Source organism: Sminthopsis crassicaudata, chromosome 2 (genome assembly GCF_048593235.1).
Source record: "Sminthopsis crassicaudata isolate SCR6 chromosome 2, ASM4859323v1, whole genome shotgun sequence".
Taxonomy (NCBI): domain Eukaryota; kingdom Metazoa; phylum Chordata; class Mammalia; order Dasyuromorphia; family Dasyuridae; genus Sminthopsis; species Sminthopsis crassicaudata.
Window position 1 is genome coordinate 577,641,056 of NC_133618.1, and position 24,072 is coordinate 577,665,127.

General features: G+C 41.9%; 2 protein-coding genes across 5 annotated transcripts in view; one reads left to right on the plus strand and one right to left on the minus strand.

Moving 5' to 3' along the window:
- ARMH3 (armadillo like helical domain containing 3) overlaps positions 1-13,968 on the minus strand; it is a 214,464-nt gene extending 200,496 nt beyond the window's left edge. For 2 of the 4 annotated variants that reach the window (XM_074295400.1, XM_074295397.1), the window contains exon 1: positions 7,650-7,803. The gene's annotated coding sequence lies outside the window, so the exon portion shown is untranslated. Of the gene's footprint in view, positions 1-7,649; positions 7,804-13,848 lie in introns of those variants that run through there. The other 2 variants (XM_074295399.1, XM_074295398.1) reach the window with 2 other exon arrangements.
- On the plus strand, positions 13,540-22,509 carry HPS6 (HPS6 biogenesis of lysosomal organelles complex 2 subunit 3). The gene has a single exon (XM_074295396.1). It carries the CDS (start codon positions 13,552-13,554, stop codon positions 16,147-16,149), a length of 2,598 nt encoding a protein of 865 aa, XP_074151497.1. The 5' UTR covers positions 13,540-13,551; the 3' UTR covers positions 16,150-22,509.
- Positions 22,510-24,072: the final 1,563 nt, after the last annotated feature.

A 24,072-nucleotide genomic window follows, 5' to 3' on the forward strand; every position in this document is an offset into this window, starting at 1 on the left:
AAAAGAAAATCTTTGAAACAGCCATAATGGAGAGGTACAAAAGTCAATCAGGAAAATGTAAAACGACTATCTTCCAGAAGTGAACTGAATTAGATACCAAGTTTGTAACTTACACCATCAGCGGGATCATTTACTCTTTTGACTTCTTTCAGCACAGTTTAGCAGCATAGGAGTAAGAGCAGAAAAGGCAGATGGTACAGTTTGGGTTTGGCAGGAATGAATGGTGATAAGACAAGGGAACAAGAGATCCTAACAGAGAGAGTACAACGTATAGTTGATAAAAAAAAAACAACCTGTAAGGTACATACTACATGTACTACTATCCTCATTTTACAGGTAAGAAAATTGAGATTCAGAAAGATTTGCCCAGTTAGACAGCTAATAAATTTCAGTGGTATGATTTGAATCCAAATATTCCTAAATCCAAGTCCAGTACTCTAGCCACACTGTTTCTTCTCTCCCCCTTGTAGAGATAAAGATAGTACTGGCACTTGTGGAAGCTGGGCAGTATAAATAAATAATAAATAAAAGAAGCAGTAATGTGTTAAGAGACTTCAGTTCTAGTTCCTATTAACCACAGTCACCAATTGGCCATTTAACAAAATGGGTCTGGCAACAGATCCAAAATTTTGTAGTTCTATTCTTTCTGATGAATTTAGCAAATAAACTTGCTATCTGAAGAGCAAATTTTTTCTTGTTAAAGAAGCTACGACAAAGGGCACTGTGAACTAGAGTATAAATCTTAGGCTATATTTAAACACCTTCAACATGCACTAAGCATCAAAAAGTATAAAAGAGATCACAAAAAGCAACTTTGACTTCTAGTGAAGCTTCTAAATATTTACAATACCTAAGAGAATGAAAAGCCGAAGAAATCTTTCATTCCCTGGTAACCTCAGTGATCTTAAGTTCAACTCCTAGCTGGTGGTTATGTAATAAAGTCACTTTCCTGAAAACTCCATTTGGCCAGACACTTATCTTAAATGTATATGCCACATATTTGCTGAAGATACTAAAGTCAATTCAATCTGACAAACATTTATTAAGCACTTTTATAAACAAAGCACCATACAAAGCCTAGGAGTTTTGGAGACAAAAACCAAGAGAGGGGAGAGTCTCTAGGTCAGAGATCATAAAAAATTAAATTAGCTCCAAGGTGTCAAAACCAAGAGTTAAAATCTTACAAGATCCAAAGTACTAAAAATACTGGTTGTACTTAGTAGATTATTAACTTAATATATTATCTTCTTTGGTAGATAGGATATTTCACTTACAGGATGATTCATTTACTAGAAATACACTCTTATTACTTCCTCAAATTGAGTCATCCCAACAGTTCCCAAAGAGAGTCCTTGAGGAAGCCCATTCTGTAACAGGTTATTAGTAAGCATACCCCTCCTCTTACAGTGAACCAGACCTCCAAAACACTGCCAAACTTGATGACGTATTGCACATCCTAAAATTCCTCCAGAAGAAGACCTACAGGTGGAGAGGAGATAAATAAGAGACAGAAGAGGAGAGAAATAAGAGACAGAAAAAGGACAGGGATGAGAAGAGAAAAGAGTAAAAATATATGAGCTCATAATTTACAATAAGAAAGCATGTATTTAATATCTACATCACTGTTTCACAACTAGAACTTCCTAATATTCTAGTGGGATGGGTGAAAACAACCATACTGAGTAAGTGCTCAATTCAATATATACTTGTTAAATAAAAGAACAAAGATTCTAGTGTGTACACATTTCTTACCCTTTGCCCATTTGTGGCAGATAGTAATGATGGTGACTTTGGTAAGAAAAAGATATCTGAGATAAGTATATAAATATATCAGTTCTGGAGGCAGCTAGGTGGCGCAGTAGATAAAATTCAGTGGATTGAATTCAGGAGGAACCGAGTTCAAACGTGGTCTCAGACACTTAACACTTCCTAGCTGTGTAACCCTGGGCAAGTCACTTAACCCCAGCCTCAGGGAAAAAAAATAAAAAATAAATAAATATATCAGTGCTCCTTGGGGAAAATGGAAAAAAGATTGGGGAGGGGAATAATCAGGATAGCTGTAGGCAGAAGAAGGCAGGCAAAGATGATAAGAAACCATGTGATGGGGAAAATTTACAAGTAAATCATGGACTAGAAAAGATTGGGAAAGGCTGATCTCACTTATACAATACTACCACCAAGTCTTTAAGCTATGGGGATAGAGTTCCCTACAGGCATTTATCGTTTTTCTTTGAAAAATGAAATTGTCATATTAACAGACCACAAAAAGGGAGAATTCCTTTTGTCTAAGTAGCAAAAAGTTTAACCTATGACACAGGCTTAAGACTGGATTTGAAGAAGAAATAAAGGCCTAGGTGGAACAGGATACTACATGGCTCTTCACAGGAACTCTAGGAATGACAGTGAAATAACAGCCCCTTGTATCAAACTCAAAGAAACACCTAACTTTATTCTAACTGCAGTGATTTATATTTTTTGGACTAGCAACTGGAAAATATTTGAACATTTGTAGTTGTGTGTATAAAAATGAAGACTAAGTGCCTAATAAATATTATGTATTCAGGAAATGTACACTAAATGAATGAATAAAACAAAGTGAAATTTAGTAACTCTTCTTCCACTTCTTTTCACCTCTTCTTTCTTCCTCTAGAACTTTTTTTTTTTCTTACTTTCTTAGATAGAAATTACCTTCCTTCTTTTTGCAAATCAAAAGGCATCATTCTGGGTAAAGAGTAAATACTTATAGCATCAACATCATTCCCATTTTTCTCATGGGGAAAACAAAGAAAAAGATATAACAGATAAACATGAGCTAAGAGAAGGCGTAAGCTTTGTGCAACACCGAGCACTGTGTGAGTACTCAGAAATCATCTGAAAGCAGTAGCAGTTCAGGTGCTTTCCCACTGAGTGGAAGAAATGGGAACATGCTAGTCTCTCATCAAGGGTGTGTTATGCATTCTAGCTATAATTACATCACCTTAAGGAATATGTACCATAGAGAAGACAGAAGTCTATCAATAGCTAATTATCAACTTAAAGGAATGTTTTTTGATTGTTATATTTTTTGCTTTGAAAATAATTTAGATGTAAATAGATATTAACCAAATATGATTTCTGGTATTTCTGTTCAATATTAAGCTTTTAGTGTATTTCCCTATATTAAATTGAAATCTGGTTCTGCAACTTGCATTCACTGGTCCTACTTGCCCTCTGAAGTCATGCAAAGTAAGTCTAATGCAGAAAGAAAAGAAAGGCAATAGTTGCACTTTCAGAAGGAAAACATTTTCTGACATCTCCCATGATGAGAATTCAAGGCAAGATTTCTTGTTGAGTAGTAGCTTCTTGTAAATTAATAGTATTTCCAGCTCAGGCCTCAAATATCTACAGTAATTCCTTATTTTCAGGTATGAGAACAAGATAAAAGATAAGAGTAACCCTTAAGAATCCCCAAATTTTCTAAAACCACATGAAAATAACAACTACCCCATTGAAAGATGGCCTATTTCCCCTTTACTTTATTTGCCCTCTATTGTTGGGCCTATTCTGAAACTTTTCTAAGTCACACAGATAATTTTGAAGCTCAGCTTTTTCATGTAATCAAAAGTCTACTTGTCTACATACAATGTCATGGAAAAGAGCTTAAACTCCTGGAGATTTAGAAAAGTTTACTGAGTTTAGTCCTCAAAGAATCACAGAATTTCACAACTGAATGGTACAGGAGGAACCTTCTAGTTCAATTCACATGTGAATAAGCACCTTCTCTGCAACCCATCTGACAAGTAGTTATCCAGGATTTGCCAGATGATCTGAAAGAGAAACAACTAGCATCCATCAGGGATTTACAATTTTTAGATTCCTGGGCTAGTTTGGATATGAAATCCTAAATTTACCAGAAGCAGAAGGAATTCTACTTTACAGAATCATCAAATTTTAGAGTTAGAAGGGACCGAAGGTCATTTAGTCCATCCTCTACCCAAAAGGAATAAATTAACAAGGAGTCATCTAGCCCAGAGGTGAAAAGCAGCTGAAACCTTTCTGAGTAAAGCCAAAATCTAATTAAAATGTAGTTGGAAGGGGCAGCTAGGTGGCAAAATGGATAGAGCACCAGCCTTGAATTCAGGAGGACAGGAGTTCAAATCTGGTCTCAGACACTTAACACTTCCTAGCTATGTGACCCTGGGCAAGTCACTTAACCCTAGCCTCCAAAAAAAAATAGTTGGAAAACATTTAACAAAATAAATTAAAATACAGAAGAACATGGTTTATTGTGTCAATATGCAACCTTCAGGCATCTTTACATAGATTTTATGGATTCCCATTTCTATTTGATTTGACATCACTGATTTAGCCTCTGCTTGAAACCTTTCTATAAGGTGAAAAGCCATTAATACCGGAGTAAGCTATTCTACTTTTGAACCTATATTTACATGCTGTTTATATTTTAATAACTGAAAGAGTCCCTTAGATATTCTTAGTATAACACAAATAATCTACTCCCTGGACTGGGAGTGTCAAAGATAAAGATCCTATAAAGAAACAAGATCATATGTAGAAAGATGAAAAAAGTGGGGGAAATAATAATAATAATAGCTAACATTAATATAGTGATTATTATTAGTCAAACATTGTGCTAAATACCTTACAATTATTATCTCATTTAATCCTCACAATTTAATCTCAAATCTTCCCAGCTCCAGGCTGCACACTCTTATTGTGGGGAGGGGAGGGGAGGGGAGGGGAAGGGAGAAGGGAAGGGAGAAGGGAAGGGAGAAGGGAAGGGAGAAGGGAAGGGAGAAGGGAAGGGAGAAGGGAAGGGAGAAGGGAAGGGAGAAGGGAAGGGAGAAGGGAAGGGAGAAGGGAAGGGAGAAGGGAAGGGAGAAGGGAAGGGAGAAGGGAAGGGAGAAGGGAAGGGAGAAGGGAAGGGAGAAGGGAAGGGAGAAGGGAAGGGAGAAGGGAAGGGAGAAGGGAAGGGAGAAAGAAAGAAAGAAAGAAAGAAAGAAAGAAAGAAAGAAAGAAAGAAAGAAAGAAAGAAAGAAAGAAAGAAAGAAAGAAAGAAAGAAAGAAAGAAAGAAAGAAAGAAAGAAAGAAAGAAAGAAAGAAAGAAAGAAAGAAAGAAAGAAAGAAAGAAAGAAAGAAAGAAAGAAAGAAAGAAAGAAAGAAAGAAAGAAAGAAAGAAAGAAAGAAAGAAAGAAAGAAAGAAAGGAGTTCATGCTAAGAGACTTGGGGAAGGGATGGTAAACTAGGATTCCAGAGACCTGACACTGGATACAAATACATTAAGAGAAAAGCAAATTTCAGATAAAGATTGATCCTAGTAAAGATCAAAGTCTCCTTCAGCATAGAGCAGTTTTTTCTAGGTTGACTATCATTATCATATCATCATCATCATCTATATAGTACTTTAAGCTTTGCAAAGTGTTTTACACATATTTCATGTTATTCTCATAACAACCTTAAAAAGCTATTATTATCCCCATTTTAGAGATGAAGAAACCAAAGCTGGACTTGAATTCAAGTTTTTCTGACTCCAGGTATAGCACTCTAAACATTAAGCCAACTGCTTCTATCTGATCTCTAAGCATCACTAACTCTGAAATGACAGGACACTGCTGACACAGGATTACCTAGCATAAGAGCACTTTTCCCTCTCTGATATCCTACAACAGATCAGGGACTCCCTGAGAAACACTACTGAATCCTGTTAGCTGAAGACTTTCATACAGGAAGTCCTCTGCTTACCAGCTCAACAGATGGGCAAACCAAAAATATTTGCAATTAAGACAGGCTAAGTTTAGTGCAAAGACATGGAAACCATTATTTGCATGGTTTTGGGGAAGTGCATTACAGAAACAGTGAGTTTCAAAGCAGCAAAGTCTTATTTGGATAAAGCTAGCTCCTTAAAAATGTATATTACAAAAAGGTTCCCAAATATATTGTTGGATTTTAACAAGCTCAATTTTGTGGACAAAAGACTGTGGGTAAGTGTGCTTAGTCAAGCATTCAACTGACTTGTCCAAGGTCATACAGCTGTCAGTGGAGCTCAGAACTCAAGTTATCTGATTCTCACTAAAGTGTTCTTTCCACTTAACTTTTAAAAGAGACCCTGGGAGGCTCTAATAACCCTGTGTCAAGAAACCTTCCCTATCATATTCACTGAATCAAATCAAATTTATCACACTTATTAAGCACCAATCAAATGCAAAGACCAATCAGATTTCTCATAACTACTCCGGCTGAACCTCGCCTGTGTGCTTATATTCTAATTTCAGATTACAGTTATTTGTGTGTTTTAATCTTCCTACTAGATTAAGTTCTTGGAGGACAAGAATCCTAGGATATAAAACCGAAAAGGATCTTAAGGGATCATTTACTCTGATCCCCTCATTTTGCCGAAGAGGAAAATGAGGGCCAAAGGGGAGATAGGATTTGCCCCACTTCTTACAGAAAAGTAGCAACCCAGGGATTAAATCCTAGAACTCTTCAGTACGAAAGCAGGGGACCCCCCCCACTAACGTGTCTCATTTCATGTCTATATCCTAAGTCTGGCGCTAGAAGTTGCACACATGTAATAACTTTGTTGAACTCTCAATAAGCGCTTTTCAGAGTTCTTGATAAGCTCCCTCCACCCAGAAACGGACGTTCTCTAGTCTCCCAGCTTCCCCAATTCCCCAGGGCAATGTTAAATTTCATTTATTTAGGACTTTGCATCAAGTTCCCCAACTTTCATTAGTATTCTGAGGCGGTAAAGGGTAAGAGGACCCATATAAATGCCACAAAGTCAAGTTTAATCCAGCCTACGGGAGCCCAGAAAGTATATAAATTCCTATCATTTGACATCATTTGACCCAGAAAAGTCACCTAAGAGAAGGAGCGGACACAAAAGCCTGATTAAAAATAAAATGAAATAGATAAATGCCGCGGCTCATCCAGAAAAGGGTGTCAAAGGTCAGTGCCGGAGTCTAAATTCCATCTCCCCGGCACGCTAGCCTGGAGGGCCTCTTTCACGGCCTGCTCCTCACCTCACATACTCTCCAAGGGTCCTCCCAAGCCTACACCGTAACTCCATGGGCCCTTCCTCGTCAAAAACTCGGCTAAGATTCCCGCAAAGCCCTCCTCCCCAAACGCGAGCTCTTCCAGGCTGACACTGACAAAACCCTGCCCTGGGACCTTCCCCCTCCCTGGACACTCCGAGGGTCAGCTCCCCGAGTCGCGCTGTCCCAGGTTCTTCTCCACCCAGGCACCGTCCAACACCTTTCCCTACCACCCTCATACTCTCCTAGATCCCCTCCCCTCTCGGACTCGCTCCTAGGTCCCCTCCCCGATTAGTCCCTTTCCCCCTCAGACTCCTTCCAAGGTTCCGACTCTTCTTGGTCCCCACCCCCCTCTCTCTCAGGTTCTCTCCGAGGTACCTTCTCCCCACAAACTCCCTCTTGGGTTCCCCCCCACCAAAATCCCCACACAGTCCCCTCCCCCCTCAGACGCTCCTCCCCGTTCCCTCCGCTAGGGGAGGCCCCGCCCCCAGGAGGCTAGGGGCCCTCCAAGCGGCCTCAGAGGGAAGGCCTGGTTCTGGCCCCGGCCTGCGGGATTCCTAATCGAGACCACAGTTTTGTGAAAGCCGGGTGCCCAGGCTCCCGGAACACATCGCTCACCAAGTCCTGGTTCTTCGGACTCCACTGCCACCGCCCGCCTGCCCCTGCTCGTGCCCGATACTGCCAGACCGGGCCCAAAAGCGCGCTCCCGCGCCCCAGTAGGGTCCTAGAGGCCGCCTCGTGCCAGCCCCGCCTCTAACCCGGCTCCTTCCGTGGCTCCGCCCCCTCGTCAGTACTACAACTCTCAACAGACGCCTCGACCCGGGGACCACAACTCCCAGCAAGCAATGCGACTCGCTCTGTACGTAACTGCCCTATGGTGAGAAAAGGTCAGACTACCACCCTCTTTCTTCTGGCTCCACCCGAGCTCCACGTGCCCGCCTGCCTGCCTCTCTCACTACTACGCCCAAGCTTCTCTCTTTGGATGGGGAGCTTTGCTCGGCACACAATTCATCAATCAGTAACATCTGCCGGAGCAATCTGTTACTCCGGGTTAGTCACGCCATGAGCTAGAGTCCCTGAAGCTGGCTTCCTTGGAAGGGGGAGAGTCAAGCTAGGCCTTGAAGCGTAGGTAAAAAGCTTCCCCTGGTGAACGGGCTTCACAGAGTGTCCGCCTCCATTACCCCATTGAACCGTCAGGGCACATGTGGAAACAATCTCCTCCCCCCCAGCTGCCACATCGAGTCAAGACGTCCCTTAGCGTTAATGATAACCCTACTGAGCTAACGAACAAAATCAAATCTGGGCCTAGCCGAACCAGACCTAAAACTATTATAAAGCAGCGGTCACAAAACCACGAGGTACTGGCTAAGAGGCTGGCTGATCAGCCGAACAGGTCAGGTTCACAGGACAAAATAGTCGATAACGTTAATAATCTAGTGTTTGACAAACCCAAAGACCCCAGGTTTTGGGATAAGAATTCACTCTGACAAAAACTGCTGGGAAAACTGGAAATTAGTATGGTAGAAACTAGGCACTGACCCACACTTAACACCAAGATAAGATCAAAATGGGTCCGTGATTTAGGGACAAAGAATGATATTATAAATAAATTAGAGGAGCATAGGATCGTTTACCTCTCAGACCTGTGGAGAAGGAAGGAATTTGTGTCCAAAGGACAACTAGAGATCATTACTGATCACAAAATAGAGGATTTTGATTACATCAAATTAAAAAGCTTTTGTACAAACAAAATGAACGCAGACAAGATTAGAAGGGAAGTAACAAACTGGGAAAACATTTCCACAGTTAAAGGTTCTGATAAAGGCCTCGTCTCCAAAATATATAGAGAACTGACCCTAATTTTAAGCAATTCTCCATTCTCCAGCTGATAAATGGTCAAAGGATATGGACAGACAATTCTCAGACGAAGCAGACTGGTTCTGAAGCAGGAATCGGATTGAAATCCTTCATTAGAATTTACCATCTATGTAATGAGAGACTAGTCAGTCACTTAACCCTTTTTGAACCAGGGACAGTGCTCGAGGCTAAAAGTTATTAAAGGGATGTCCCTCTTAAGTAATAGTTATTTCTATGTGGTTATTATGCCCTTACTAAACAGTAACTCTATAGTAAACCATGTGCTAATCTGAACTTTTTTTTGGTTTGTCTTTTTTCTTTTTAAATTTTTTTCATCATCTCTATTTCAACATATATACCTCTCTTCCTCCCAGGAGAGCTATCTTCTATAATAAAGAATAAAACAGAAAGAAAAATTCTGCAAAACTAACCAAAACTCATCATCCAAGTCCAACGACTTATGCATTCTTCCATAACCAGAGTCTCCATGGCCTTCATAGCCTACACAGAAAGAAAGGAAGTGCTTCCTTTGGAGTCAAGCTTAATCACTGTTGCTGTACAGCATTTAGTTTTGAATTGGTTATTTTCTTTTCATTTATTCTGTGAAAATTGTACATATTGTTTTACTTCACTTTTCATCCCTCCATATAAGTCTTTGGTGATCTCTGAATTTATTATATTTGTTTCTCGAAGTACAGCAATATTGCTTTAAATCCATGTACCACTACTTTCTTACCAGTTACCAGTTACATCCCCTAATTGATGGGTGTCTACTTTGTTTCCAATTCTTTGCTACTCTGTGTTGTTATAAACATTTTAATATATATGGGTCCTACCTTTCTGACTTTGAGTTTCTTTGGGAAGGTATATGCCTAGCAGTGGGATCTCTGAGTCAAAGGATAAAAATGTTTTCATCACTTTAGTGTAATAAGTAGTAAATTAATCAATTTGACATAATTCCAAATTGCTTTCCAGTAATATTGGCTCAATCTCCTGCTCCACCAATAGTATATTTGTGGGTCTGTCTTTCCTCAGTCCCTTCAACACTGACTCTCTCCATCTTTTTGTCATCTTTCCTAATTTGCCAAGGTAAACAATGAGGTTATCTAAATTTTGTTATTGTATGTTGTTTAAAGCAAAATCAAAAAAGCCTCAGAACTTCCCAGGCTGATTTGCATTTATCAGTTCTTTGATAACTGTTGAATAGAGGCAAAGGAAATAATTTTTTCTGGAGGCAGAGGACATTACCTCCAGAGTAACAGAGGTTGCATCTCCTGTTATTTCCAGAGGACAGATTGATAACCTCATTTGGAATGGAAGCTGAGAGTACTGAGTTTGGATTTTTTTTCCTTCTACTATCATAGTTGGTTCTTAAACTTAGTCCTACTCCCTCTATTATTATCTTGGCCTGAACCTGGAAGTGAGAAAGAATTTAGGAAATTAGTGATCTGATTTATTTCTTCCACTTTTCATTCCTGTTGTGACAAAGAAAAGCAAGACACAAACTTTCTGTGCAAAATACATATTATATAAATGAAGAAATAAATAAACTCCTATTAAATGAACCTGAAGGCACAGTTAATGAACTGTAATCAATATTGTGAGCTTTTTAACCATTTAATATAAAGCTGCATTCTGTGGTTCTAAATATTTGGCAAAGAATGCAGAGGAAAGTCTTGAACAAACTTTCTTGTAGTATCTAAGAGTGGAATAATGGGGAACAAAGCCAAGCAGGCTCCCCAAACTGAGAGTAGACACACAGTTCACAAAATAAAGTATTTCTTTCACAACAATCCTGAAATCATTCAAAAAGCATTTAAGTCTTTAATAAATACAAGGCAAGCCAACTAAGTAAGTGGCTCAGTGTATACAGCCCTGAGGCTGGAATCAGGAAGATCTGAATTCAAATTTTGCCTCAGACAATAACTATATGACCTGGGCAAGGCACTTCACCTCTGTTTTTTATTTACTGGAGAAGAAAAAGAGAAATCACTCCAGTATCTTTGCCAAAAAAAACCACATAGACAACATTGGTATCCTGTGTTCTACCAGATTCTGCAAGAGTCAGACACTACTAAACAACAAAATACAAGGCAAGACACTTTTCTAACACTAGAAGACAGAAAAAAGTAAAAGTCGATATCCTCAAGGAACTTGCATTCTAATGAAGGAAATAGCATATAAATAACTAGTTATATGGAAAATATACACAAACTAGATGGAAGATAATCTTGAAGGAAGCAGAGCAAATTAAGAGGCAGCATTCCAGGCATGGGGATAACATCAAATAGGTCATTGTTGTTGGAATGCAGAAAATATGAGATGGAAAATCTACCAAGGAGCCAGTTTATTTAAAAAATCTTTAAATGCTAAATAGGAATTTATATTTGATACTGGAGTTTATAGAGAGCAACTAAAGCTCATTATAGGAGAGAAGAGTCAGACCCTATCTATGCTTTATAAACAAATCATCTTGGCAGTTAAGTAAAAAATGGATTGGAATGGGGAGAGAAAATAGTTTTTCCATTTTATAGTTGAGGAAACCAAAGCTTGGAAAGATTGGATGACTTGCCATTGTGACAAGGTCATATAGGTTTTAATCCCAAATCTTCCAACTCAGGTCCTCCTGAATTCAAGACTGGTGCTCTATCCACTGTGCCACCTAGCTGTCCCCATCTTCCGACTTTCAAGTCCATTGCTGAAAGTCCACTACATACCCCAAACTATCTTTCCCATTATTCCCCTTCATATACTGCACACTCTAGTCAAACTGGACACCACTCCCCAATTTCCAAACATCACAGCAGTTTTTGTTATTTATTTATTTTTTTTGCTGAGGTAATTGGGGTTAAGTGACCTGCCCAGGATCACAGAGCTAGGAAGTGCCCTGAGGTTAAATTTGAACTCAGATTCTCCTGACTTTAGGGCTGGTGCTGTATCCACTGTGCCACCTGGCTGCCCCCAACACAGCAGTTTTAGTACCTCTGTTTACACTTTCTTTTTGCCAGGAATGTAAAGCTCTTCCTCACTCCACCTTATATCAGTTCCATCCCACCCTGCCCTCTCAAGGTGTGTTGAAATACCAACCATCCTTCAAGGTCCAATAAAAATTCCTTTCCTTGATCCCGTCGTCCTCTACAGAAGTTATCTCTCCCTCCTCTGAACTCATAATACTTCTACTTATTTATGGCATTTGACCCATTTTGCCTTTTATTATAGTTACTTGGGAGTTCACCTCCCTTACTAGACTGTGAATTCATCCAATTTGTCAGTACTAGATGCCCAGTATTTAACCCTATCCCTCCTAGTGAAATCAAATTAACACAGCCCCAAAAGATTAATAGCTGCACTTTTTGTGGTGACAAAGAATCAGAGTGGATATTCATGAATTGTGGAATGCCTGAAGAAGTGGTATCATACAAATGCAAGAAAAGTTTACTGAGACTTCTGTAAAAAATAAGGAATATAGGAAAAGGACAACCTGAAGCTATGAGCTGATGCTAACTGAAATAAGCAGAACTAGAAAATATATATACGTTGTATGAGAATGAAAATAAGATTCCCTAAAAGTAAACTTGAGTAATTGCAATATCCAAGAGAACAGCTAATGAGACATAGCTCCCTCCTCTGGCAGTGAAGTAAGGCACTCAAGAATGTTAAATTTGTTTCTTGAGACACTGGATTCTAGCTTTTATTTTAGCTGCTGCTGCTGCTGGTGTGTCAAGAAAGTGCAATACATGTTTAACATATCTAGGGGAGGAAGTGGAGGGCAGGGAAGGAAAAAATTTAAAGCACAAGGTTTTTCAAGGGTGAATGTTGAAAATTATCCATGTATTGATTTTTCTTATGCAGCACGATATTTGTATAAATATGTATTTATATATATATATTGGATTTAACTCATTTTTTTTAAACATGTTTAACATATATTGGATTACTTGCCATCTAGGGAAGGAGGTGAGGGGAAGAAGGGGAAAATTTGAAACACAAGCTTTTGCAAGGATGAATGTTGAAAAATTATCCGTACATATGCTTTGAAAAGAAAAAGCTTTAATAAAAAAAATAAATTAAAAAGTAAAATAGAAAAAAGAAAATAAAGTTTAATAAAACAACTAAAAACGAAAGAAAATTATCCATGCATATAGTTTGAAAACACAAAGCTTTAATTAAAGCAAATAAATAGAAAGGGTCCAATAGGGTGCAAAGGGAACCTTGTATCTGGAAATAACCATGATATAAAAATCCTTAAAACGCAAAACTTAACGAACACACATTTTGTGTTTCCTTTTACTGATGCCTAAGAGGAAGCTTCACTAAGGATATCAATACTTTGAGGAAATGACAAACTAAAGCATGGATGGGATGTGGTAAAATGGGGGCTTTTTGTCTTGACTTTTGGAAAATTCTGGGCTTTAAGGGTTCTTTGGAGGAAGAAGAATGGAGAGGGTGGTCTCCTCTAGGCTATATCGATGGGAGGCAAGTGTGAGGAATGCAAAGATGAGGAAGTCGCCAGGACCAGACGCAGGTCGGAGAATCGGTGGGCTAGCAGTGAAAAATATACCGGAACCAAGACCAGGGAAGCCCAGACTTAACTGGGAAAGTGCAGGGGCGACAAGGGAAGGAGGACCCTACTGGCTCCGCCCCACGGCGGGCTCCCGAGCCGATGCGCCGGACCCACGCAAGCCTTCTGGGCGGGGCTGGATCTCCGGCCCCCAAGTTCTCAGCCCACCTCATCCTCCGGGACGGAAGTCGGAGCATCGCTCCACAGCCTTCCTTCTCTCCCCAACTCCGCGCCCCGGAGCGCCCCAAACAGCCAGACCGCGGAACGGAGCGCCGGAACGCAACAAGGTGTGGCTATCCAGCGGCGCCCCAGCCTGCCAGAGTGCGCCCTTCCCCCGGGCCGGCGCCCTCCGCCCCTGGGGCCATGAAGCGGGCTAGCACTCTGCGGCTGCTCTCTGACCTGAGCGACTTCAGTAACGCCAAGCAGCTCCGCGAAGTGCTGGCCGAGGAGCCTCTGGCTCGGATCCGCCCCAGCCCAGACGGCCGCCACCTGCTGCTTCTGCGCCCTCCAGGCTCTCCGGGCCCCCTGCTGTTGGTGTCCAGGAAAGGGGCGGGGCTGGGGCTGGAAGCCTCCTGTCCGGCCGGCCAGGGCCCGGTGCTCGATGCTTTCTTTCTGCAGTGTCCAGGGTGGGCCGGCGGCCCGCGTCCTGTGCTTGCCTTAGTGTGGGCGAGTGGGCGGGCTGAAGTGTGGGGCAGCGGCCTGCACCCAGAGTGGCGGCTCCTGCAGCAGGTCGAGTTGTGTGCGAGTAACAGGGCCAGGGTGGTGAGCGCAGCTGCTCTGGGAAGCCGGCTGGTGTGGTGTGAGGAGCGGCCGGCCAGCACGGAGGTCACGCCCGGGTGCGTGCAGGCTGCTTTCAGCCACTGTGTGTGCGTCCGGGCCTTGGAGTCCCACGGAGAGAAGAGGGCTGTGCTGGGCGCCCCCAGGATCCTGCTGCATCACTGCCCTCGCTTCCAGCTGCTGGCCTCCCGGTCTGACTTCTTCATGCTGCCCACAGCTGCAACGTGGCCCAGCGTAGCCCACATCTTGCTCATCTGGCAGCCAGGTAAGGGCAGAATAACTGTAACTGCCCCTGCTCACAGCCTTACTTATAACCAGAACTTAGGCTCTAAGGGCAGGGACTTCTGCTCCCTGATTCGGAGAGTACCAGGACTGCTCGGTGGGGGGGAGCCCTTAGATATCCACACCTGCACCCCGGCCCAGGAGGGCCTGCTGTTGCTGAGCCCGAAGGGGGCTGTGAGTCTCATCCGAAGGGACGGAAGAACTAGAGCAGTGGGCGTCCTAGGGTCTGGGATGCTTGCTCAGGGGGTCCCAGTGTCCTTGGGTGTCTTCAACAACACTTTAGCCTGTGTCCTGGGCTCAGGACTTGAGCTCCTGGACATGGGCAGTGGGCGACTTCTAGAAAGAAAGGTCTTAAGCACTGACCGTGTCCATTTGCTGGAGCTCTCAGGCCCAGGAATTGATGAAGATGAGAATAAAGGCGGGCTGAGGCTGCTCTCTGCAAGTGGCCTATTCTGTGTGGCCTGGGAGGAGGGCAGAGAGGTGGAGTGGCCAAGCTCTGAGGACTTAGTGTTTGAGGAGGCTTGTGGCTACTACCAGAGACGGAGCCTGCTTGGAGCCAGGCTCACAACCGATGACCTGAGGAGAGGAAGCACTTTTCGTGCCCCACTGGCCCTAGCTGCTATTCTTCAAGGTCACCAACCCCCAACCAAACTGCTAACTGACCTGCAAGCTGAGCTGAGGGACTACCATGGCCTAGAGCGGCTCAAGACACGACTAGTGGCAGCAGATGGGCAAGAGGAAGGCTGGGCAGAGCTGGCCGAACGAGAGGTAGAGCGGCTGCTTCGGTCAGATCTGACAGGGGACAAACTGTCCCAGCTCAATGCTATCTTTTCTGCCTTTCCTGCGGCTGCTTGGTGCTCCACCCGTCGTGCCCTACAACTGCAACTGGATGAGGCTGGCCAGCTAAAGTCCCGGGCCCCTCCTGATTTGTGGAAGAAGGTGCTGGTGAATGCAGGGTCTGATGGGGCACTCCCCGCCTTTGAACTCCTGTGTCAGTGCCTTTGTCGGTTGGAGCCATGTTTGTTGCCACCCTTTGTAGAACTGGCACAACAGCAAGGAGGGCCAGGTTGGGGGTTAGGAGCTGGAGGCCCTGGGCCGCCCTTATACCGGCGGGCATTGGCTGTTTTGGGTGATTGGGCCGGGGCCAAGGCAGGGGCTCTAGAGCTAGAGTTACTCTTGGGAAGTGGCCGGCCCAAGGCTGTGCTTCAGGCCATAGGGCAACTCGCTCAGGCTGGACAGTGGGAACGGATCCTGGATGCAGGCCTGGCTTTCAGCCCATCCAGCCCATTGCTGCAGATGGAGATCTTCACTGTCTTACTAGGCGAATTTGCTCGGCATCGCCAATTAGATGCCCATATCACGCGCCTGCGCCACCTTTGCCCCCCAGACTTGACATCCACAGACCTCCTGCTCCTGCTGAAAAGACACCTGCCAGATGAAGAGGGGCCTCCAACCCCATTCCCTAAGATGGGAGCTGACCCTCCACTCACAGTGGGGCTCCTGAGAGGCCTTCTGGAACAGGCCAGGTCTGAAGCACAAGTTCCAAGTCCCTATGAAGATATCCTCTGGGACTCTGGCAGCTGTCCTCCCCACCCCAAGAGCCGGCAATACCCCTCACAGGGACGGAATAACCAAAACTAGAAGCCCAGAGCCAAGAATTTAATAGAATTGACTCAGACTGAGACTTGGGGTCAAGGGATACGGTGAACCTGAGAGGGAGGGGTCCAATCAGTTCTTCCCACTCCCTTATAAGAGGGAGGGGCTCAGGATTCCCTTGAGATGCAGGGGTAATTCATAGGATGGTCCTGTGTGATGCTTTTCTTTCCAGGGGAGATTTTAAGTATGGGTAAGGGAAGCAAAATTGTTAGTGTCTGTGATTGAAGAGAGATGGAGGAAATGATAATGTAGTATGTTGGAAGTACAACAACCAGGCCACCCTATGCTCAATTTCAAAGAGCCCTTTTCTGACCCTTCCATCCCCTCAATGTGGGTTTGAGGGAGGGTAATGTCATTAAAGGAATGAGAAAGAATCCTACTACTTTCAGCATAACAAGGATTCTTGGAAATCATCACCAAATTGATAGCTCCCCCACCCTTAGCTCCCAGAATTCAGAAGTGAGGCCCTAAAGATGCTGAGCCCAATTAGTGCCAGGCTATCAGAAACCATCAGAAACCATTGCCTTGCTCCCCTTCCATCTTGATTCTTAGCTCCAGAGCATCTACCTGCCCCTGAGTCTGAGGTCTGATTATATGGATCTTGATGTAGAAAAATAAGTAACAGGACCAGAAAGGTCTGTAAGTGTCCTAAACTCCACTTAGGCCTGTTTCCTCTAGGTGATACAGTAGATAGAGCTCTGGTTTTAAAGTCACAACGATCTGAATGCACAATTGGTCCTCAGACAATGGTTGTGTGACTCTGGATAAGTCATTTAATTGCTAATAGCACCTACCTTCCAGGATTGTTGTGAGGATATGAGAGGTTATAAAACATTATTTGCAAATATTAAGGGACTGTATAATGCTAGTTATTATTAATAATACTATTATATCTGGACTCTGAGTCTACCACCTTTAATACCTGGGCCCAAAGAAGTAAGGCATGGAGAAATAGGACAAACCCCTTCCCTTATTTCCTGGAACTCTGAAACGGCATTCTGGGGAGAGAGATCAGTAGTTTCTTTTAGCACTGATGCTAATATTTGAAGTGGGAGGGGCAGGATTTTCTAGTGAACACAAAATCTCTTAAATGTAACTAAGAGAATTCAAAAAGTCCTATAGCGCCACGAATGTTAATGACACACCCTCTTTGTGGACTAGAATACAAACTGGAAGGGAAATATAGGTTCAATGACAAACCTGTACCGTTTGCTAAAGACAGAAAAACCTGTGTGTTATACACGTTGAAGTCTACAGGGAAGAGGATTTTTACATGATGGGAAACAAATTTTAATCCTAAAGTCATGTTTATGGTGGGTTTTGAAGCATAGTTAAAGATAATTTGAATCTTTTAGCTCTTATATGAGCTGTTTTTATAACTGCAGCCAGAGATGGGCCAGATGAGTAGGCCCCAGATGGAAGGAGTCAACCCACGTAGACTACTAAATGCATTCCTGGTTGGACTCAGTGGAGGAGAAAGAAGAGTTTGGGGACAACAATCTCTGATTCTTGTGATCCCTAAATTTGGCTTAGGAAACTTTACTAGGATTGCTCCAGAGGCGTGTTCACTTGGACTTAGGTAAGGGGAGGAGGAAATTGCTGATGTTACCTGGGATCCCCAATATTATGGCCCAGTTTCTTCATGCACCCTTAAGGGAAGTCACTTTTAGGCTTTTAGGGTATGGAACCAAGTGGCTTGGCCCTTTGATGGGAACTCTGTCGTTCTCACTGCTCCCACAAGGGGGCACCAACATTCCAAGACTGGAATTACAACTGATTCAAAAGTCTCTCCTTTTAGTGCACAGGTTTCGCCTCGTGGTCACTCTTATTACTGACAGCCCTGTTCCCCTGCCTCCTTTACCAATAGAAACTCAGACTAAACTTCCAGTGTTTTCCCAGAGTCAGAAAGAAAAGGCATTTCACTGCTTATGTGTTCCAGGCACTGTACTGACAATCTGTCTTTGGTTGATTGGTTTAGAAAGTTGGAAGGGGGATGAGTGGGGCCATAAGGGATTAGATTGACACACCCTATCCAGGAACAGTGTCAGAATTGATTTAGTTCTGTCCAAGGTTCCAGGACTGGAGATAGGAAGGATACTCCCTCCACTATCTGGAAAGGTAAAGCATTAGTGGCTAGGGTGGTCCTGAAACAGAGATCTGTGAAATGCTTCATCACTCAGTAAAGTAGAATCTCTAGTCAAGAGATTCCTAACCTTTTTTGTGTGGTGGATCTCTCTGGAAGCCCATGGATCCCTTTTTAGAATAACTGTTTTAATTATATAAAGAAAGAGTAAATTTCAGTTTGAAGTTAATGAAAATAAATAAAAATGGAATTTTTTTCCCAAGTTAATGAACTCCTTGACATAAATTGGGGACAAGAGGGGATGGTAGAAATTAGTGAAAAACACATATGAGACAGGAATAAAGGCACCTGTGGGAAAGAGAAGCAGTTCTCAGAGCAGGAATGATGTTCGTTCATTTGTCAAGTTGTATCAGCTCCACAGGCTCTAATGTAGTTTTCTCCATATTCCCACAGCATAAGATTGGGTTTGGAGTGGAAGGGGTCAGTGGGGGCCTAGCACAAGAGATTCAGTGCATTCTGAGTTTTTGTCCTCTCCCTAGACTAGAGATAAGATGATCCAGCTGGTCAACTACCTGATTTAGATACTGATTTGAGCTCCCATATACTATCTGAAAGGAGACAAGTGCTATGAGTAGTCAGCAAAGGGAAATCTGGAGGACTAAGAGAAAGGGGGAGGAAGAATATACAAGGCAAGAAGCCCAATCTATCAGATCTAGTGAGACTAAAGAAGGGTTTTGAAGGGGAGCCTCTATCTGGGCAAGAAGCCCTTAAAAGATTTAGCTTCTTAAGTTGGATCAATCACTTAGGAATCCAGAAATGAGATAGATCCAAAATTGAGGTTGCCCTCAAATGTGATATTTTTTCAGAAAATTTTAATAGTATTTCATTTTTCCAAATTCTTGCAAAGATAGTTTTCAACATTCACCTCTGCAAAACCTTGCTGTTCTAAATTGTTCTTCCTCTCCACCCTCTCCAAGACCTCAAGCAATCCAATATAGGTTAAATGTTCAGTTCTTCCAAATATATTTCTCTATTCATCATGTTGTGTAAGAAAAAACTATTTGTATCACACACAGGTGAGATAATAAGGTGGAAGACAGCCCCTCATAACCATTTTTCCTTCCCATCATTGTATTTTAATAAGACTGAACAGGGACAGATTTGGTCTCTGGTGGAGATGACAAGCAGTGGAAGAGGAAAGGTAAAAAGAGGCTTCTGTCTGATATATTGAAGTCTAGGGAAACAAAGTTCAATTTCCCAGAGAGGGGCAGCTAGGTGGCCCAGTGGATAGAGCACCAGCCCTGAATTCAGGAGGACCTCAGTTCAAATCTGCTCTCAGACACTTAACACTTTCTAGCTGTGTGACCCTGGGCAAGTCACTTAACCCCAGCCTCAAAAAAAAAAAAAAAAAAAAAAAATTTTCCAGAGAGATTGCTTGTTCTGGGAGCTACTTGAGAAAGAGAAAGGGATGAAGAGAAGGTGTCATTGAAATAGTAGGCCAGGGAGCTAGAGGGCCTGAATGAACGAGAAATAAGCATTCATGCCTGGGAGAGTTTAGGGGAAGCCTAGAAAGGAATCTCCTTGTATGTTTTAGGGAAACAGAGCATGTTTTTGGAATGAGGCCATGTCTTTGGGCACATATTGGATCAAGACTCCCAAGTAATCTTGCCCCATGCTTTTGTATAACTACTCTTTTTATAGATAGAAATGTCCAGATTCCTTATCTGAAACAAACTGAGTGAGGGGAATAAATCTCCATACTTAATCATCTGAAACTAGGAGAAGAGATCCAACCTCTGTTGTTTGTTAGCTCCAAGAATCAGGCCCCTAAAATCCCTCAAATGCTTACAAAAGAAAACGGGACCCATAAAAGACCTGTTCCCAAAGTCTCAGCCAAGGTTTTCTTAACTTTTCTACATTTCATACTATATCCCATTGCTGCTACTACTTATAAGGAAAGGCCCAAGTGTCCCCACTTGAGAAGCACTTGTAGGTGAGCCCCAGAGCTCACTCAGGGTTTCCCTACTTCTAACAGGCTTCCTTACCCCTAGCTAAGGAGGGATTTTTCTCTCTATACTGACATCAGTTCCTGTATAGTCCTTATGAGTCTTCAAAATTTCCCTACTCCTAAATCTGAGTAAGAAACAAAATTATTTCCCACGAAGACATGGTAGGGTTAAAAAACAATTTAAGTTGTCAAAGTAATAATGTGAGGAAAAAAACACCAAGCAAAAAGAAAATACAAAGTTTAGGATGATTAAGTTTTAAACTGTTTGATCTAATTGTTTATCATTTAAGTTTTTGTCTTCTCACTACAAAGAGCACTCTACACCTTCTTCCCCATCCCAGGCTTCACCCAGGCTTTAGGGTATAAGAGACACCTGAAGAAGTCACCCTGGGTGCCAGGGCAGGAGATATACCCCCTTGCAAGCATCAGTTCTGTCAAGTAAAACATATACAGCCACCCAAATGGGAAGCTGAAGCCTGAACCTCCTTTGGTGGGAGGGGCAAGGAAAGTTCAGTGTTGGGTCTGATTAGGCCCACTTCCTGCTAGGCCTGCCTTCTCAGTAATCACAGGAATCTCTTCTTATATCCCTAACCGGGCCTTTTTACTCTTGCCCCTGCCTGCCCTTTTCTTTCTTTTTTAAATTTAATTTATTTTTAACATACATTGGTTTATGAATCAAGTTCGGAGAAAAAAATCACAACAAAAGGGAAAAACCATGGAAGAGGAAAAAAAAAAAAAAGAAGAAGTGAACATAGCATGTGTTGATTTATGTTCAGTCTCTTTAGTTCTTTTTCTGAGTAAAGATGGCATTTTCTGTCCAAAGTCTATTGGGATTGCTTTGGATCACTGAACCATTGAGAAGAACCAAGTCTTTCATAGTTGATCTTCACACATTTTTGTTGTTATTGCGTACAATGTATTCCTGATTCTGCTTGTTTCATTCAGTATCACTTCCTATAAACCTTTCCAGGTCTTTCTAAAATCAGCTTGTTCATCTTTATAGAACAATAATATTCCATTACCTCCATATACCACAGCTTATTCAGTCATTCCCCAATTGACGGACATCTGCTTATTTTCCAATTCTTTATTACCACAAGAAGAGCTACTGCAAACATTTTTGCACATGTGGGTCCTTTTCTCTCTCCCTACCCTTATTTCTGATCCTTGCACCATGAGGTTCGGGTGCCTAAGAAATAGAGTAAGCAGCCCTACTCGGAGGGTGAGAAATTATCCTGAAGTTCTAGTAAACCCAAAGTTAGCACTAGAATCTTTCAGAGAATGTCAAGAGCAAATCATTCCTTAGGACATAAAAGTCATTAAGTTTCCTTAGTCAAATCCCTTAATGAGAGATTGACAAACAAGGATTTAATCCTTGGGCAATCTCTGTATCAGCTTCCCAGTTTAATCAATCAACATTTATTAAATATCTCCTACATGGTGGAATTGTGAATACATCCAACCATTCTGGAGAGCAATTTGGATCTAGGCCCAAAAAGTTATCATACTGCGCATACCCTTTGATCCAGCAGTGTTACTACTAGCCTTATATCCCAAAGAGATATTAAAGAAGGGAAAGGGACCTATATTTGTGAAAATGTTTGTGGCAGCCCTTTTTGTAGTGGTAAGGAACTGGAAATTGAATGGATGCCCCCCAATTGGAGAATGGCTGAATAAATTGTGGTATATGAATGTTATGGAATATTATTGTTCTGTAAGGAATGACCAACAGGATGATTTCAGAAAGGCCTGGTGAGACTTACATGAACTGATGCTGAGTGAAATGAGCAGGACCAGGAGATCATTATACATGGCAACAACAATACTATATGAAGACCAATTCTGATGGACGTGGCCATCTTCAGTGATGAGATGAACCATATCAGTTCCATTTGTTCAATAATGAATAGAACCAGCTACACCCAGCGAAATAACTCTGGGAAATGAGTGTGAACCACAACATAGCATTTCCAATCCCTCTGTTTTGTCCGCCTGGATTTTTTATTTCCTTTTCAGGATAATTTTACCTTATTTCTAAATCCGATTTTTCTTGTGCAGCAAAATAACTGTATGGGCATGTATACATATATTCTATTTACCATGTACTTTAACATATTTAACATGTTTGGTCAACCTGCCATCTGGGGGAGGCGGTGGGGGGAAGAAGGGGAAAAGTTGGAACAGAAGTTTTTGCAATTGTTAATGCTGAAAAATTACCCATGTATATGTCTTGTAAATTAAAAACTATAACAAATAACTATCTCCTATGTGTCTGGCATTATAATAAGTGCCAGGGATACAAAAAGAAGCAAAAGGCACTCTCTGCCTTCAAGAAACTCACAATCTAACAAAGGAAACAATAAATATATGCAAACAAGCTATAAACAAGATAAATAATAGAGAGGAAAGACATGAAAATTAAGAGGGATTGAGAAAGGTTTCTTATAGAAGATAAGATTTTAGTGGGGACTTGAGCCAGGGAAGCCAGTATGCAGAGAGAAAGAAGAACATTTTAGTAATGGGGGACAGAAAGAAAATGCCTGGAGCTGAGAGATGAAGTCTTACAGCCAATGTCACCAGAATGAAGAGAATATGATGGGGAGTGAAGTATAAAAAGATTAGAAATGTAGGAAGGGACTAAATTATGAAAGGCTTTGAACACTAAACAAGATTTTTGTGTTTAGTTTAAAGGTTATAGGGAACCACTAGAATTTATCAAGGTGGGGAGGGGGTAACATCTACACATTAGGAAAATCACCTTAGTGGCTAGAGGAGGGATGGATTGGTGAGAAGCAACTCAGCATACTAGAAGGCTATTTCAACAATCCAGGTGTGAGGGATGGGGATTTGCACCAGAGTGGTGGCAATGTCAGGATTTTCTCCTGGTGCAAATCCCCATGAATGTTGGAGAGATGCTGCAAAGGTGACATTGACAGGCCTGGGCAACAGATTGGAGGGGAAGGGAAGGAGGAGAGAGAGTGAGGAATTGGGAAAGACATCTAGACTGCTAGCCTGAGGGACTGGGAGGCTGGTGATGACCAGGACAATAATAGGGAAGGAGGGGATATGGAAGAAAGATGATGAGCTTTTGGACATGTTGAGTTTAAAACAGATGTCTGAAAAGCACTTAGAGGCTGGAAATTGCTAAAGGTTGAGGCAGGATAGATAGATTTGAGACCAGTATAGAGATGGTAATTAAAATTCCAAGGAAGCTGATGAGATCATTTCAAATGAAGCCCTATAGAAGAAGACAGCCAAGAACAGAATTCTGAGGTACATGATCTGGATGAGGATCCTGCAAGGAGAACAAGAAAGAGTGGTCAGATAGGAGGAGAACCAGGAAAAAATGCTATCCTGAAAACCTAAAAAGAAGAGAATATCAAGGTGAAGAGTGTGATCAATAGTGTTGAGGCCATTGGATTTGGCAATAAGTGGTAATACTAGGGAAGATAGACTAAGTGAGGGATTAGTATTAAGTAAAACAAACTCTTAAAGAAAAGCATTAGAAAATAGGATGGAGGGAAATGCACAATTAACAAAATCTATTCTATTTTCACTGTATAGATTGCCTTAAAAAGGCAAGAGTAGTACTTAGGACTTCAAACAAACAAACAAAAAACCCAGCAAAAATATACCTTGTTAAAAAAAGATGAATAGGGAAACTCTTGCAGAAAAGTATCACAGATCATGAATTAATACCAATATTAAACATATTTGCACCAAATCATACAGTATCTAAATACTTAAAAGAAAAATTAAATGAATTAGAGAATACAATTTCACCATTATGGGATATCAATTTTACCTCTCTCAGACA

Excerpts from the sequence above, each read along its gene's own strand:
- HPS6 (XM_074295396.1), top strand. The coding sequence starts at position 13,552 with ATGCGCCGGACCCACGCAAGCCTTCTGGGCGGGGCTGGATCTCCGGCC.